The sequence below is a fragment of the Augochlora pura genome, chromosome 10, assembly GCF_028453695.1.
Source record: "Augochlora pura isolate Apur16 chromosome 10, APUR_v2.2.1, whole genome shotgun sequence".
NCBI lineage: Eukaryota > Metazoa > Arthropoda > Insecta > Hymenoptera > Halictidae > Augochlora > Augochlora pura.
In genome coordinates, this window is record NC_135781.1 from 725,073 (window position 1) to 742,531 (window position 17,459).

The 17,459-nt window shown below is 46.3% G+C and overlaps 1 protein-coding gene across 3 annotated transcripts in view; it reads left to right on the top strand.

The window, feature by feature from the left end:
* Window positions 1–17,459, top strand: part of Tfap-2 (transcription factor AP-2) — a 101,947-nt gene that overhangs the window by 56,002 nt on the left and 28,486 nt on the right. For 2 of the 3 annotated variants that reach the window (XM_078193640.1, XM_078193641.1), the window contains exons 3-4: window positions 996–1,208; window positions 1,664–1,715. In XM_078193640.1, coding sequence (XP_078049766.1) covers window positions 996–1,208; window positions 1,664–1,715 — 265 coding nt within the window. The remainder of the gene's footprint in view (window positions 1–995; window positions 1,209–1,663; window positions 1,716–17,459) is intronic. The other variant, XM_078193642.1, reaches the window with a different exon arrangement.

Here is a 17,459-nt window from a genome sequence, read left to right on the forward strand (position 1 = left end):
TTAAACAGCGATCGTCGTAAATTAGTTCATGGAAATTGTTGTTACGAAGCGTTCCATTATGCAACAATGTCGAACGATCAAGTGGTATTACCACGCCAGGCTTTCCTAAACCGTCCGACCAAATATCATCCTGTTCCACTAATTACCCGAACAGCGAACGCGTTGCATAAACGCGACGAGAGTTGCGTGGACTCTTCGTCCGCTATCTATCATTTCGTTGTCACTTTTTCGTCGTTCCAAGACGGGCCGGCGTAACCGGGAAGGTCATCCTCCGGCGACGCAACGGCGCGGCGCCGCGTTTCTGGGAGTCACGAATGCTCGCCAGTGTCAATAGTATGTTCTTAGCGTTGCAAAAAGAAGGAATATTATTCGTCGACTGTGGAAACGGCGGACAACTTTTCTTCGATTGATTCCGCGTGACTCGCGAAATTATCGTAACTCGCCGTTCGACGTGTACCAAGTAATCGCCGGGATAATTACTTTCCCGGTAAATTCGAGCCGCGATTGCGAACCGGTGAAGTCATCTTCGTTCGACCAGTCAGCGTTGCCTGTATCAATGCGCTCGATACCGATGCGTCGGTAACCTAGATGTTCAATGCTTTTTAATCACTGTTAATCCCGCTTTTAGATATTAAATGGAATGCGAGGACGCTGAACGCAATTTAGCGCTGCGAGAAAAATTTTGCTTCGATATGTTTCATATTTCGTGTTACGATTGGATTATTTTTGGAATAGTAAAGTGTTGCGTTTGAATTTTCTTTGTTGGAAGGGGTATGAGGAGACTACTGGTGACGTAGAACGTATTAGCTTTCGTGTCATTTAGCAACGGAATTGAACTGAATTCCGTAGCATTCGAAGACGAATTAAAAAATCCTGGAAATCCAGAAATTCTGCCATTTCTTCGTAGATAATTACCAAAGGGTTGATACGCGTGAGATTAACGAAATTTATTAATCGCAATGAGACTAACGAGGCAACTTTTCTCTGATTTTCAGACGAACATGCACACGTCGTTTCCATACGACGGCGGCCGCAGCAGCGGAGGAGGCGGCGGCGGTGGCGGAGGTGGCGGCGGAGGCGGTGGCGGAAGGGGCGTCGAATATGGCGCCGTACGCCGTCCCGACGCCCTCTTGCCACCCCCGGGCCTCGACCAGACCGACCTCGTTCTCCACAGCAGCCTCGTAGACGACCCCCAGGTGAGCGACGATGTACGTAATCGCAAAGCATTTTCTCTATTACCATTCTTACCACCGAGCCGCGCCGCGCCGCTTTAATCGAATCGCCGTCGCGCAGGAAAATGCTACCCTGACTCGTGAGAATCTTTACGAAGAATTTCCGTTACCCTGGGTCATCCTAGAAATAACCGGATCTTCTCCGGGGGCGCTTCAAATAAAATCCGCAGCGACCTGCGCGAGAAATGTTAATTCTCTCTGGGAACTATTTTTCTAGCTTCGATGAGTCATGCTTATCAATTTCTTTTATGGTATTTTAAGTTGAACAGTAAAATGCAGGAGTGAACGCAAGGGAGGAAAAAGTGTTTTGTTTCGTCTTTTGCATTATTACCGTAAAATCCAGGAATCAAACTTCTTTGAAAATTGCACATACTATACTTCTTTTTTCTGTCAGCAGCAAAGATCTGCATTAACATTCTATTTTCTTTCAGAACACAAACGTGGACGACGGAGGCTTCATGAACGACCTGCCTCTTTTAAAAAGTGAGTCTCCTCCATCCATAATTATTTATAATTAGAATTAGTTGCTGTATCAACGTTGAAGCGACTGGTAACGGCAATAGAGAAATGCACCCTCACTGAGTCCAAACTTACTAAATCAACCTTCGTTTCGAACAATGCCAAAAATATAAAAATCATCGGCGGAAAAATTTCAGAAATTAAGCGCTGCGATTCAGAAACGCTTGAACAAAAATTACGCGATTTTCCGAACGGAGAAACTATAAAAAATTTATTTTTATTCGCAACGAAAAGCGCATAGAAAGGTGTGAAATTGCGATAAATCAATTGCGAATCGTGATATCATCCGTGATTGCTAATAGACTATTCTCCCAAAAATTACAAGAATGACAAAGAACGAGCAACGCATCCGACGAAAATATTCCCCCTTCGCCTAACGAGGCGTAACCAATAATTCCACACCCGGCCCACTTGTTCGCCGCGCGTTAGCCAACCGGAAGCGCGTCTTAAGATCCCCGTAGTTTATCCGGGCCGCGATTTTTGCGAACTCGCTGGCGCGGGCGTCTCAATTGAATGCGTTTCTTCCCGCTTCGTAACTCGGCGTTAACGTCGCGGCAGTCGAACAGCCCGTACAGAATCTCTCGAAACGATATTTATTCCGCGTCGGTCGGATTTGCTCGAAAGCGCGACAGGGGGATAAACGCGCGCGCGCGTGAACGGCGGTGGGCCCCGGCGACCGTAATCCCGTCGCGTCGGTTCGCGCGTAAAATGTCCGCGCGACCGGAAATATAAAGTAGCCACGCCGCGGCCAACTTGTCGCTCTTAATTAGAATTTATCTCTGCCTCTGCGTCGTATCGGCTGCTCGTCCCGTGAAACGGGGCTTGAATTTTAACAGGGCCGGGGATAGGTAAAAAGGCGGACGGCCTTCGCGGGCCGCTTTTAACGCGGCTCTAATGCTCTCGCCACTGCAAGATGGCGGCAGAAAAAAGTTCGCGGGGATCGTTCAGTTTGCCGGATCGGTCGACGATTTCTCAGGGTGCTGGAGACGCGTTCTGTCCGCCGAAAACCTGTCGCAAACCGAATTCTAAACGATGCCGATAAGTGAATCAATGAGACGCGGTTTGAGACGAATTGTTGGAAGCTGCGCGAAGATATTTCGAATCTTTTATGAATCGATTATAAATCGAATTCGACCTTTTAATATCGAATTTATGATGGACAATTTACCGTGTACAATAGGCAATATACCATATATTATACAATATAAAATATATCTAAAACTGTCTTACCTTATATCCAATGGAACTGATTATCGAACCTTGGCTATCCAAGCTGCTTAAACTCAATAACGAAACATTTCTACAACATTGCAGAATCGTTTCCTCCTTCTACGACCAGTACCATTTTATACCAACGATATTGATCCCATTTGCACACGCACCGCGATCCCAGACCTTAATTACGTAAGGATTCCTTTGAAAAGCGAAGCAGCAATTTTTAATGGCGCAACATAGTCGTCGTTCGAGGGCAAAGAGTTAGTATATAAACACATTTAGCCCAATTAAAGAGAGAATCCGCAGAAGATACCAAAGGTATCGACTTCATCGCAAGGCTACTTGTATACTTAATCCGAGGATAATCTGTAGAAAATGCCTATAGCGACCTGCTGATGTTCGCGCATACCGCTATTTAGACCGTATCAAGAGCTATCAAGATTCGAAGTAAAGGGAAGATTAGTTTGCACGGTTTTCGTTTCTTCTTCCTCTTTCCACTCGGCGTCTTCGTTAGCGAGGAATTTAATCTCTTAGGCACGACTGGATTCAGGGCAAATGAAGTTTTCGTAACTAAATTATCGTTTCGTTTTTATACATATATTTTTTGATACAGCTATATAAACTTTAGCTATATAAAACTTTAGGAAGCAATTAATAAATTTTGTTCCTGGTTAGTAACTTTTATTCCAACCAAATCTTGCAATTACGTATTACTACTGTTGGTTCATAGAAAATTAATTTCAGTTTGACACGCGCGAAGCGGCTGAGCCAACTAGCGATCGAAGCCAACTTCAGTCCATTGACTCAGCCGCCTCGCATAAGCTAATCTCGCCTCTCATTGGTCGCCGTTTTTCACTAATAACTCTCAAACAAAGCAGCGGATTGCATTTCCGCCAAGGAAAAAGTTACTTCAAATTATCTCGGGAACCTCTTGTTTCTTTATTACGACTTTTAGAACACCTTCTTGTGGAAAGCGAACCCCGCGTCGGTATACCTAAGCGGTTGAAAATAGTGACCGGAGCAAAGCGTCTCGCGCTCACTTTCGCCGGGAGCAATAATCGAGGAAGCCGGGAGCAATAATCGGTGGAGCCGGGAGCAATAATCGAGGAAAGCCGGGGTCGCGTATCCGCGGCAGGGCGTGATTTAGTTCCGACGTCAACGATTCCCACGTCACTCTTCTCGAAAGTAGAGTCGCGCTCGATAGATTCCACGGTTTCCTCGGTGCGCGGTCCCGGCGGAAAAGCACCCGGGGGTAAGATCCGTCTGCCGTCTGCTCTGACGGGCCAACTAAGCGCGCTCGTGCACGCGCACTCTCGCGGCCTGTGACACTTTCGCAACTCGGCCGCGCGACGGCTCGCCGCGAAGCGAAGCGGCGCGGAGCGAAGCGAGCTGGCCGCGATCGCAGGCGATCGCCGCGATACGCGCGGGGAGACCGGACTCAAGCCGACACCGGGCCGGGCCGGACCGGACCCCGAGGATCGAGCAGAAGGTTTCCTTCCAGCGAGCCATTGCCGCCGCGATCCGCAAACACATCCTTCGCGCTGAACCGCTGGATAACTGGTTCGCCGTTACGCAACCGTGATTATTGGCCGGTAGACTCGCGCGCGCGCGCGCGCCTTCGTCCTCTACGCGCCATTTACGCACCTACACGAAAAACCTCGTCGAACGTACCGTCGTCGCGCACCGATTCTATACGCGGCTGCGAATCGCTCTCCTTCGCAGGGCGCGGCCGAAATTGCGCGGCTCTTTTTCGAAGAGAAGGAGGCAGTCGAATAAAGATCTTTGCCAAAGAAGCAGCCCACCCAATTTCTCACCTTGCGTCTTCTCCACCCAAATTGTTCATTTTCGCCAGCAAACCGATGGACAATTCGCGCGAATCCACCGCGTTTCCCGGAGCTCGTGTTCCATAGGTGACGCAACAGTCAAGTATTTCGGTGTCGCGGTCGCTTTAGTCAGTCGGTGTTTACCGAGTGTCCAATTATAAAGGGAGAGCCCCTCGGAACGCGCCGTAATTCCCGTGCCGTGCACCTCCGAACGGCGGCCGCCGCGCGGGCACAATGGCAGAAAACGGGTACCGGTTTCTCGTGATACGAGAGCTTAAATACGGTTCCGCGAGGGCACCGGTAGGTGCGAACGAAAAAAAAAAGAAAAAGAAAGAAAAGGACGACGAGAGAAAAAAGAAAAGGAGGGAAAGAAAGAAATAAAGCTCGAGTGGAATGCCCGCAGGCGGATCGGATTTCGTTCATTGTCATTGTAATTTGTTGGCGGGGCGCAGTTTTCGGGGCGTTACACACCGCACGGGGCATTACCTACAGATGGCTGTTTGTTCGAATGTCACTGTGGGTTATTATATGCCTCGTTACTTGCCCTCTGACGGCTTATTTGGCCAGTTCCCCCCTCCCCTCTACCTCCTACCCTCTCTCTTTTACCGGCACCTCCCAACCCTCTTTTCTATTTTTCTCCGACGCCTCTTTGTCCCTTTGTTTCGGGGGATGGCCGCGACATTGTATCGTCGGATTTCGAAAGACGAATCGGATTCGCGTTCACTTGAACGCGAGATCGCTTTTCTAATTCTACCCGGCTGGATCCATTCTACGTTGGTGCGCCGACGTCGACATTCTTTAATGTCGCGAAAATTGGAAGCAAATGCGACGAGACGGAAGTTGCATCCTTTACGCAACCCGAAGCAATAGTCTGCAATAGGTGATACGTTATAGCGAGTTCTTTTTCTATACTTCGTTTCTACCGACCTTCCTTCGCATTTAGAACAATTTTATTTTTCATACATTTTCGCGTAAATTTACAGCGTACCTAAAATACTAAACTCTTACTAAAACAGAAATTTAAACGAAAATGCGCTGCTCTTTAAAATACTTTGAAGACTTCTTTTCGTCACGCTCTGCTCTCTCTTAATTTCAGAAAACCAGAGACAAGTTAATTTTTAGAGTTAACTTACAGCAATTTAATTTTTAGAGTTAACTTACAGCAATTTAAAGTCGCCTAATTTTTGCGGATTTATGTTCATTTTACAAAGACCATAAAATCGCGTGAAATAGATAAGAACAAGTAGGAATCTTGTCTAAAAGCGAAACGAGGCTAGGGAACGCGTCGATACGAAGCAATTGTTGCCCTCGTCCCCGGGGGGAATGAAAATTTCTTAGCACGAATTCGAACGCGAGCGTGTGTCTCTCGAAGCGGACGCGGAGAGCAGCGCGCAAGAATCGGCTCGTCACTCTCGGAATATTCAGCCGAACGGCAAAGGAACAGCAACGACAAATACATACATCGCCGATCGCCGATACGACATACGCGCGTTCCGCTTCTCGGAAGCCGGTTATACAATTACTTGCAGCTTACCTTGGCTCCTTCGTCACTAACCGACGTGCTCCAGTTTAACCGTTGCTCGAAGGTACTGGAACGAGAACCGACTTTTCTTTGATCTCGAATCCGGAGAGAAAAAATGAAAACGTTTCTTATTTCGGTGAAATCGCCGATACGATCGCGTCACTAATCACAGCGATTTCATAGGCACAGATGGATGTTCGAAGATAGTATTATAGTTAGCATAATCCCTTAGCAGTATCGCCGATAATGCGTATCGTTATTGTAAATCTCGATATAAACGAATTTGCAACTGTGGACACGCATCTATTATTATTTTACATAAAATAGACACGATTTTAGTAAAGAAGAAGTTATCTCGTTAAAACGTAACGCGACGAGAAGAAAATGGCATTTGTGACAGCTCCGAACCACGTGCTCGATCATTACAGATCGAAAAGTAGAAGTATTATTAAGCGCATCGTCCAGTTCCAGTTGCACTGGCATTTTCTGCAAGTAATCGTAGGTTCTGAATAAGTTCCTTCAATATTGCGACCTCGGAGCTCGCGTTACCCTGTACAATCAGACATCTGTCGATATCGGCGCCTAATATTCGGACGAACGCGCCGTTCTGCTCGAGTATCGAGTTCGTGGACGCTATCGAGGTGATTCGTAAATCGCGGGGGTTTATTCCAAGCATATATTATCTAGGGGAAAATGATAATAGCGTCGACGTTTCCGCAGCTTAGAGACGCGTTTAGGGAACAGTAAAGTGCAAAATTTATTAAAGCGGAATGCAGGATTATTCAATAATAGGATAATTCAAATAAATATTGTAGAATGTATAAATACGTATAAATATTGAACAGCTGCTCGAACCGTTCAAACAGAAAACGCGAAATTACGAAAAATTAAAATCCCCGACCGAAATTACGTTCGACGAAGACTACAAGAAGGGCCGTTCTTTCTCGAAAACCGCTCGTCGATCAGCATGCGCTCGGAACGCCGATCGGCCGGCAATTACGCGCGGCCCGAAAAATTTCACAATTTCGCCGCATTAATCCGCGAGACGCATTCATTAGCGGCGGCCGGTATGATTTTACGACGCACTTGCGACACGCCTAAACGTGAAAGTAGCCGACGAATTTAAAGACCGGATAATTTCTTATTTACCGAGGCGCGCGCGTAAAGAGAAGAAGAAGGAGGAGGAGGAGGAGGAGGGAAGACCGATCCATAGATCCCCGATGCCGCTGTGCTCGCGTAAGGAATGGAAACGAGTTTTTGTGTTCGATCGGTCCGTCCGTCCTCCGGCAGGCGGCACGAAGGCCGATTATTGCTACCCTAGCCGATATTACGGCTAATTAATCATTCGAACGAGGTCGTCGGACGCCACCTTTTCCTACGGCCTAACGATCTTTCACTCGAATTCGCCTAACGAACACGGTCCGACCGAGGAGCAGCCGTCTCTCCTCTCAGACGTGTTATTAGAACCGCTTTGAGATCACTAAATCAAACGGCCGTTGTTCCACGTCTGTTGTTACACTACTGGAAGAACTGTAAATGAAAGTTGCGTGGGCTGCGCTATTGTTCGACTCCGACAGACAATCGCGTTGCAGACGATTCGAATCGAATGCCGTAATTCGCGGAAGCTCTTCGCTGTGAGCATTTTTCGACGCGACCGGTTATCGCGAGCAGATTGCGCCGCGTGGTATTTTATAGCAACGAAGAAGCTTCGTACTTTCTACCGGGATTTGCTTATATATATATCAAAAAATTAATTTGATATCATTAATTTTGTCGCTTAAAATGGAAATACTGTACACCGGAAAAATTGTCTCCGATTTGCAGCTAAAATGGCTTCGAGTGCAAAGGGTTTATGCGACACGATTCGGTCAGTTTTCTGACAATAGTTTTTGGGAAAGACGTCGTCTGGGCGTGTCCAGCAGTTGGGCGGAATGAACCGCGCCCGACGGAAACGTCGCAGTAAGTGGCTGTTTACAGGAGCCCGAGTTCGAGCGGAGGGAAAATGGTTTGCTCGGAGAACGACGGCCACCATCTTTGTAAAGGGCAGCGAGAGTCGCTGCCGGAATCAGCCCCTAATGAAATTAGGCGAGGACCATTGCCGGGTTTTGCCCCGGGGGCCCTCGCGGGAACCCCCGTAGTCTCCGTGGACCCCCCGTTGGCTCCGCTTTCGTTGCAACAGCCGTGCCCCGTCGCAGGGTCGAAAAGTCACACCCCAGCGCGCCGGTGGTAACCAATCAAGGTCGAGATATAAGTGAACTCGTTCGCTAACGCGGCGATTGGTTAAGTTTCCGGGGCATTGATTGCCCAGGAAATTGTGCGTGCCGCGCGCGGGTCTCTCTCTCTCTCTCTCTCTCTCTCTCTCTCCCCACGTTGCACGTGCGAACTTCGCCGAACCGGCACAAGGCTATTCGCTTTTGCAAATTAAGAGCTTTCACGCGTGTGTCGAGCGACGGGTTTCGCTGCCCCTCCCCGTGTTTCGCAGCTGTGTAGGCCGTAACCTCGGCGCAAAAATTTATCTGTCAATATAATGTTCGTTCCTTTCATTCTTTTTTTTTATTCGTAGCTGACACGCGGTGGCGAAGTTCGCTGAAAATCGTGGACGAAACGTCTTCGATCGCGGTTACGTTTGGGGTAGCAATAATTTCGGGGTTGCTAATCACACATCTTCTATGCCTTGCAATCAGTGCAGAAAATATGAAAACTTCGTCTAAAGATCCGCGACCTAATTACAAATTACGTCACTAATAAAATGGACGAACTATAAAATAAAAATTACTATAAACTATAGAAGAAACTATAAAATAGAATAAGAAGTATAAAAATAAAAATAATCCTAAAAGCTAAACGAAGATTGAACCGAATTCGAGTTCGATTGATAATCGTAATTCACGCAACGCGTGCAACTACTAGGCGCGGAAGAAAAAGCGGCCGGAAAACGAAACGCGAATGCAATTAATCCATCGTGTCCCGCCGAGAATCCCATCGGAAACGCGCGAGCACAGCGCGCGTAGCTCGTGAAAGATTATCCGGAGGCAGGCCTCGAGGAAACAAACCGATCGATCTCGGAGCGTACATCTGTCGATTCAATGCAACGAAAGTTTAATTCGTATTTACATAACCCTCGAGTTCAGCCTTGAAGAGTTGTGCGGATCGTTGACGAGCCGTGCTTTCGATGTACGGGTAAGCGGATTAATTCGCGAAATCGATGTGTCACGGAGAAGACAAATTCGAGGATGGTTATTAATAGCCGAGCGCGGTGGAACTGAGTCACTCATTAATTGGTTTCGAAAAGAATCTATTGCGAACGTGCTCGGGTAGGTTAGGTGCAGGCTGCTCGGACGAGATCCTTTCTACCGATGTTTCAATGCTTCGTGGATATTTGCGCTTATGGTCTCGACATAACTTATACTATAATGTAACATAATATTATAAGTAATGATATATGGTTTATTAGTAATATATTAATATTATTAAAATTAATATTATGTTGCTATAATAAAATATATATTAATATAATATAGCTTGACATAGTTTGTAGCATTTCTTATAATATAATATAATTTCCGAAATTATTCCAATGGTAATATTTCTCATTTTTATGAGAAATAAGGAGACTCAATTTTGTTAAATCAATTTCTCTTTGTCTTTTGGTATCTTACATGCATAGCGCTGCTACAAATGCCTGGAATCGGTGATACAGTAATAAAGAAAAAATATATTAGTCAACTAGCATAATTATAGATATTAGAAAATATTAACCAACTAGCATCGTTATGTAAAAATTGAGGCAACCGACAGCAAGAAAAGCTGAAATTCCGTCACGTATCGGAGAACCGTTAACCGAGGCGTATATTTCGGGAAAAAGAAGGACCGCGCGTGGACCGTAAAAGGTCCCGCAACGCGGCGAAAAATCGCGTCCGAACAGGTGATTCCCGGGGACACCGGATATTCCGAAAGTTGGCCGGCGGTTATCGCGGATCGGATCGCCGAGGGAACTGTATTAACAGCTCCGGCCAGTGTCTTAATTACAAAGTAACGAAACCGCGGCGCGATTAATTTGCGGTTTCGCGTCGGTGCCGCGGTGCCGCGGTGCGCGCTCGCTCGCGGCCGGATTAATTTATCAATACACCTGTGTAATAATCGCGTTATGTAATCGCGCCATAAATCACGGGTACACCGTTCGCGGAGGCGCGGGGCCCCCGGTAGACTCATTAAAATCATGGACACGCTGTTGCATCGGACATCGAAATGATTTCTCTAAACAGCCCCGGGGCTATAGATAATAGCGGATCCTCGTGGAGCGCGCGCGCGCGCGCATCATCGTTCGCCGGTTTCTTCGAAAGGGGCGACGATTGATAAATCGAGTATCACTTCAGACTAATCGTCTCTTCTTCGGCTGACTTCTCATCCGCGCGCGCGCGCGCGCGCGCGCGGTTTCACGGACAGATTGGTTTCGTCATTTTTGCCGGGTTCAAAGGTTTCTCGCTTCGATGCGTTTTCCGTTTCTCTCGGCGTACACTGCCCGCCAAAAATTTCTCACAGTTTACCGACTCGGCTGGCTTCGTAGTAGCATCGTCTTTGACCGTCGCGAATCCATTTTGTATCGGTTTCGACGCCGAGATCCGTCGAAATTCGCTGCTTTTGGCTTCGAAGAATTAACACGATTTATACGCAGCCGTTTATGTTTGCTGGTTCAACAAGCAACGCCTGACAGGGTGATTTGGTTCTCTATGGCTGAAGGTGTACGTTTCGCGGAGTTCTCTACTGGCTGTCATCGGTAGATTGCGGAAGTTCCTGCAAATTAACGGCCTGATAAATGGACTGTGAATCTTTATGCAAATCCCCCGTGGAAACCAAATTCGAAGAACCGCCGAGCACAACTTTCATTTCCTGTAGGAATAATTTCGTCGGTGAACGTGTTAGAATGCACGGCGAATCGCTGTTATATCCTGCGGTCTGTTTTCAAATTAAACAACAATTTTAAGTATGCAACGATATTTAAATATTTTCAGAAAACTTAGGCATACGATAAATACAAATTCCCTTCTTCTTTCAAGAAATTATTATAATCGAAAAACTTCGAGTCATCCTAACTGCAAAAAAAGTTGTAGAACAAAGGGTTGAAATTGTTGCTAAGATGCTGCGTTTTTGGAAAATCACGCCAGTTTGGTGCGAGAAGAAGAGCGTCTCGCGAAGAGCAGATTCGTCCGGCGACTCGTACTTTGGTAAATTGCATATGATTATTAATATCGCGCCGGGACGCAACGATCGCTTCATTAACATATCATTAGACGCGGCGAGGACTTCGCGGCTCTCGCTCCGTTCATAATTCCGACAAAGAGATAAAATGTTGCGCGTCGCGCGACCGCTTTGCATTGCTAATTCGTAGACCAGGCTGCGATTTAATGTAACACCGATTAAACCACCCTCCGCTTCGCCCGGTTATTTAACAACCTCGACAAACTTTTGCTTTTCGACGGATCCGTTCCAAAGCGAAGACAGCCCGGCGCCATTTTTCTATCACCGCTCTATCGATTCTCGCGCGCGTCGTCCTTTCTCATGGAAATCAGAAATTCGACTTCGCAATCTCGCCAGATGCTTGATATTTTATAATAAATCTCCGGCCAGTTGTTTGAGATTTTAATAAACGCCCGTTGTTTTACGACGATAAAAAAAGATATTTCCAACCGTGGCGAACAATTTATCTTTCGTAGCGGCGCGAAATCTCTGTCATTCGAGAGTAATTACAGGCTACGGCGTGCACGCGTAAAAGCGAGGAAGAATATGATTATACAGTTGTCGCGAGTATAAATCACTACCGAGTTATCAACGCTTATTACCGCAATATTGTTGCAACCGAGCTCTACGCGAACCCGATGGAACAAGTTGAAAGCTGGTAAAAAGAAAATTGCTTAAATGCCGGAATAAATTTACGGGATACCGCTAATAAGAATAAATATCAGCCGGTAATAATTCCATTTCCAATGCGACGCTTATGCTCGCGCGACGCGTGGTATCGATATACAGGGTGTCCCAAAAGTGGATCGCAATGGGGAGACAAAGGGTTCCTGAAATGATTTCACGCAAATGTTTTCCTTGGCGCAAATGCGAACCTTGGCTTCGTTTACGAATTATTAACGAAAAACAGTGGCCAATGAGAGACGAGCTCGGTTGGCGCGAGGAGGCAGGGCCAATGAGCAAATGAAGCCTTGTTGCGCTGATTGGTTCCATCGTAAAGTGATCGAGAAATTTAGTAACCTTTTATTATAACTTTCGAACCACTGGTTTTTCAGTTTTTTTAATAGTCACCAGCTAATCTCGCCTCTCATTGGTCACCAATTTTCGTTAATAATTTTTCCATAACGCCTCGGAGAAGAATTTTGTAAAGGAAAAAGTTGCGTGAAATAACCTGATTTCCCGATAGCTAGTGACATTTCGGACACCCTGTATACGCGATACGACCGATTCGAAAGTCAAATAGATCATAATTATTACATACGTACGACATTTCTCAAGGATCCGACAAGAACATGGAAGCGGAACCTCTCTCGCATGATCCACCAATTATCGTTTTTAAACCGCTAATGGCCGGAAACGGTGGCTGGCATAGAGCCATGCCACCGATTTCGTAATCGCGCGCGGACGCTCGAGAAAAATGAGTACATCTGTGAATCCGGTTGCTTTCACGTCCTAAGCCTACGCTGTTCCCGATTACTCTTCTGTTATCTCGACAACATCTATCATACCCCGGGATGAAACCGTGTGTTTCACTCCATGTCATGGCGAGAACCTAGTCGCGTGAAACAATGACGAAAGGGCGTGGACGGTGAAAGGGTTTTAAAAGGGGGAAAGTTTTTACAACATATTGAGAAACAACAAAGTTGGAGATGTGCTCTCTGTGGGATTCGTCGCAGGTGACTCGATTGAAATGAATTATTAGGGTGACGCAAAAGTTCTTTCCACGCCACGCTACGAATAACTTCGAGAGGCAAGCTCGAAGGCAGCTCGATGAATATTTTGCAAGTATGGACTGTTTTGGAAAGAGGGTTCGATTGAGGCTTCCTGAGAGATGGAAGAAGGTTATAGAACAGAACGGTTCGTGTATAACATAATTAATCCACCTTAAACGACAAATATCGTGTATTCAGTTCGCATAAAAAAAAGGGAAGAAACTTATGGGACAACCTGATAAATCAACCTTAAACAACAAGTATTTTCCATTGATTTCGTATTGAAAAAAGAAAAGAGTTATGGTTCACCCTAATAGTTTCCAGAAACCGAGAATCCGACGGTGGCGCGTCCCAGCCCCAGAATCGATGGACCCTCGCCGCGACATTCAAATTAAGCCCCATTATCGCGGACTTCCCGCTAATAAGTTCTGCGAAACGTATTCGTAAAAGTATACGTTCGTGCATTCCCGGCAAATTGCCGGAGATTTGCCTTCTGTTCGGCGCGGTGGAATCGACGACCGGGGTATACCCGATGCCAGGTGCGTAAGCCTCACCGCCGCCTTACGTCTTGACTCGGCTCGGCTCGGCTCGGCCTCCGCTCGGCTCTGTGCCGGTAGTTGCTTCATTGACGGCCAACGTGTTCCGGTCGTTGTGCTCCCGTTGGCCTGCGCCCGGCCGTTTCCGCTGGAATGAAAATTGCACCCCCTGCACCTCGAACCACGATCGCTATTAGCCACCGCCAATACGCGCGCAAAGGTGCTACCAAGCCGGCAATCTGCTGCGCAGCTCTCCGTACGTGTTCGATGACGATCCATTACGCCGCCCGTGTACCCTCTGCTTACCGATCTTCTTCTCTCCTCTGTTGATTTTGTTCTCGCGGATTTTCGGTCGCGTTCGAGGCATACCGTGCCCCATGCTACCATCGTATTCAGCCCTCGAAACAATTCGGGTACTTCTCGAGTCAGACTTCTTTTCTCAAGCCAAATGATTCTTCGATGTTTCTTCGATTCTACGCGTTCGCTGGCAATTAATATTTCGACGAGACAGCTGGACTTATTTTTAAAGTTCTTGGAATATTTTAATCATTGTTATTAATAGTTATATTATTTCGTTCTGCGTTACATGGCACTTTTTTTACGGTGCTCGTAAATTATCCTGACTCATTATCGCGGTCGTAAAAAGTGCAGCACCGTCGCACGAAGAAATGTTCACAATCATTCAGAGCGTACACGTGTCGATTCTGCTGTCATTCGTAGCGGGAAAAAAACGCGTTTGCATGTCCAGTCTTCTGTAAGTCGTTCTACGATCATCGTTTAACCCCTTAATTACAGTCAACAGTAAGACAACATCATTTTCAACAACATCATTTATTTCATTTTATTCTGTTCAGTATTCCTACTATAAATATTAAAATTTTAATATTTATAAAAATAAAAGCCTTTCTTCTGAATATATCTCATGATCTAGTAAAGTATGATATAATAAATAATTCTACATTATAGTTCACAATAGCCTACAATTTATTCGCAATCGACGCGAACACCTGTCAGAATTCTGTCCAGGAGAAACCTAAAAAGATGCCGTGTCAGTAAATCGAGGGACCGAAAGATCTATGGATGTATAAAGCGAGCCTCGTGTCGGCATAAAATTAAGCGTCGATCGGCGATCGTTCGTCAAAGCACGGCAAGCGGAAGCGAAACGGCGGCGGCCGCGGCGTGACGCGCGCGGCTGTGTAACAGTCGGAGCGCGTGGGCAGTCAATTAAATCCTCGAAATCGTTATAAATCGGCGCTGCTGTTCGACGGTGCTTCACCGAATAAAACTACGGTTTATCGACGTCAAACGACATCCCGGGAACGGAACCGCCGCGCACCGTTCGACAAGCGGACCCGTAGCAAGCATAACCGAAGGGGCCGCGGCGGCGGCGGCGGCGGCGACGTGGGCGAGTTTGCTTTCTACGCTCGAACAGTGTTACAATGCTGGGAAAGTTACGGCGAGAGGCAACATTACCGAGCGGACAGTTTGATAGCCGGGTGTCCTCTGCTCGGCTCGGTTGGCCAGGTTGAAGAACCGGACGATCCTTGCCGAGAGAGATTTTCTCCTGTCGCAATTTTCCGCCTTTCATCGGCGCCGCGCGTAAATCATTATTAGGCGAAGTCCATCTTCCTGTCCACTGGAAAATTATTAGGTGTACCAGCGTCCGATATACTCGGCTCGCCGCAATCTTGTAACATCTCTCAGGCTCGGGGGAAACGTCTTCCTGTCTTTTACAGGTGTTACACGGCGGCGGATTATGTCGGGGAACGATGACGCTATCTTTCGTGTATCTTGGTAGTTCGCGGGAAACGAGACTCTCACAGTCTTGAACGATCGAAGACGTCCACTTTTGCTATATTAAATTGTACGAGTCTTCGGTCTTAGTTAACACCTTAATCGACTGGCTCGAGATTCTATTGGCAATATTTGTTCGAGATTTAATCGCGTACAAATCGAATATATTTTACGCTATTTCATTTCATCTATTCTTTCACCTTTCTGATCGAATAAAAAGACTGCGTTGTATAAAACATTCAGACGCAGATTTTTGTTTATTAATCTTTTCGACAGAAAGTGTCTTTCCGAGGGCCTTAATAAAAGATGAATATTTTCATTAACATTCGAGGGATAAATAAAGACGTCGATCGTTGTAATTCACCTCTTCTCATTTTGAAGTTTTAAGTTTTAATAGAATTGTTTGCTTGATTTAGAAGTGATATATTAAATTTGTACAATTTGAACCGATTCTGCAAACCACAAGAATGTTAAAAAAAATGCTTGATGTCATACAACCAGATTTTTTAGTTTTTTCTTTCATCTAAATAAAATACGTTAATTTTGTAAAATTTCGTAAGACTTTGACACGGCAGTCGGTGTTACTAGAAACAGATAATAAATCATCTTTAAAATAGAATCGTGACTTCCAATATATTTCTCGGTATAAATATTCATGCACGGTGTCCGTCCGCTGATCTTTACGCCAAGAAAAAAATTTCCTGCGTCAGCTGCGACAGACACAGAAATTACGTTTAGCTGAACACGAACGCGTTACATTTTTTTTACCCTAAACGCGTAATATCCTCCGTCTGTGCAACATGCATGAATAATGAATAGCACCGCGAACAAGAACTATTACGATGAATCGCGATGGTGATTCGAACCGTTTGCTTTGTAATTTATGCTTAATTCAGTGCAGGACTTTTAACGTCTGCCCGTGCCAGTTAGCTCGACGAAACTCGGGCCCGAGCGGTCCGCATCAACGCGCGCTAAACAGACCAAACTGATGTTTGTAAACAGTTGCAATACGATACTGGAGTTGAGGAGGTAAACTCTAATGCTCGGCTTGTTATGTTTACGTTTGGCCCAAGTATGTGTTCGCGACTCACTCATTTACCTTTGGCCCAAGTAACTGTTCGCGAGCCTGACTCGCGATATTCATGTTTGGGCAAAAATCTTCATCGCGAGTCTGACTCGCTAAAGTACGGGAAGGGGTTAAAACGAATGATCTCTACGTAAGTATAGTAAGTATATTATACTTCCATGCTATACGTAAGATCGTCGTTGAAAGCTGAGTGGTGGTGCGAGATGATGAGTATCAGCTCGGGTAATTGAAATCGCAGTTGCTCGAATTCTCGGCGGCTAATTATCGGTGAACAGCGCGCGTGCGCGCGGTAATTAGCACGAGGAGCGAAGGGCCGCGTTTTCACGGTTCCAGGAGACGCGCGAGTCGTGACCGAGGGCCCCCGTTGGCACTTTTGTTTCGACCGGTAATATATCCACGTATCGCCGGTGACAAATTATCTAGTGGCGACTTCCTAGACGTTATCTCGCCCGGGACAAGGAGACGCGTCGGCGGCCCCTGGATGCCGAGGGCCCCGTGGATGTTGCCGCGAGTACACGCGCGCGCCTTCGGACGGCCCCGTTGCCGCGGCGGTGAAGGATGACTGAAAATCTCATTAGCCAACAAATTTCGAACACGCACGGGGAATTTACGTCCCGGAATTGTAATCACGCCACTGATAAATACCCGAATGCTTTCCTCCTCGCTTTTCTCTTCGGTCTATTTGTTAGTGGAATTCCGCAGCTATCTTTCACCTTCTCTCGATTGTAATTACATGCTCCGGTAATTGATACTATTTAATTATACTCAATTTTAATAAGAT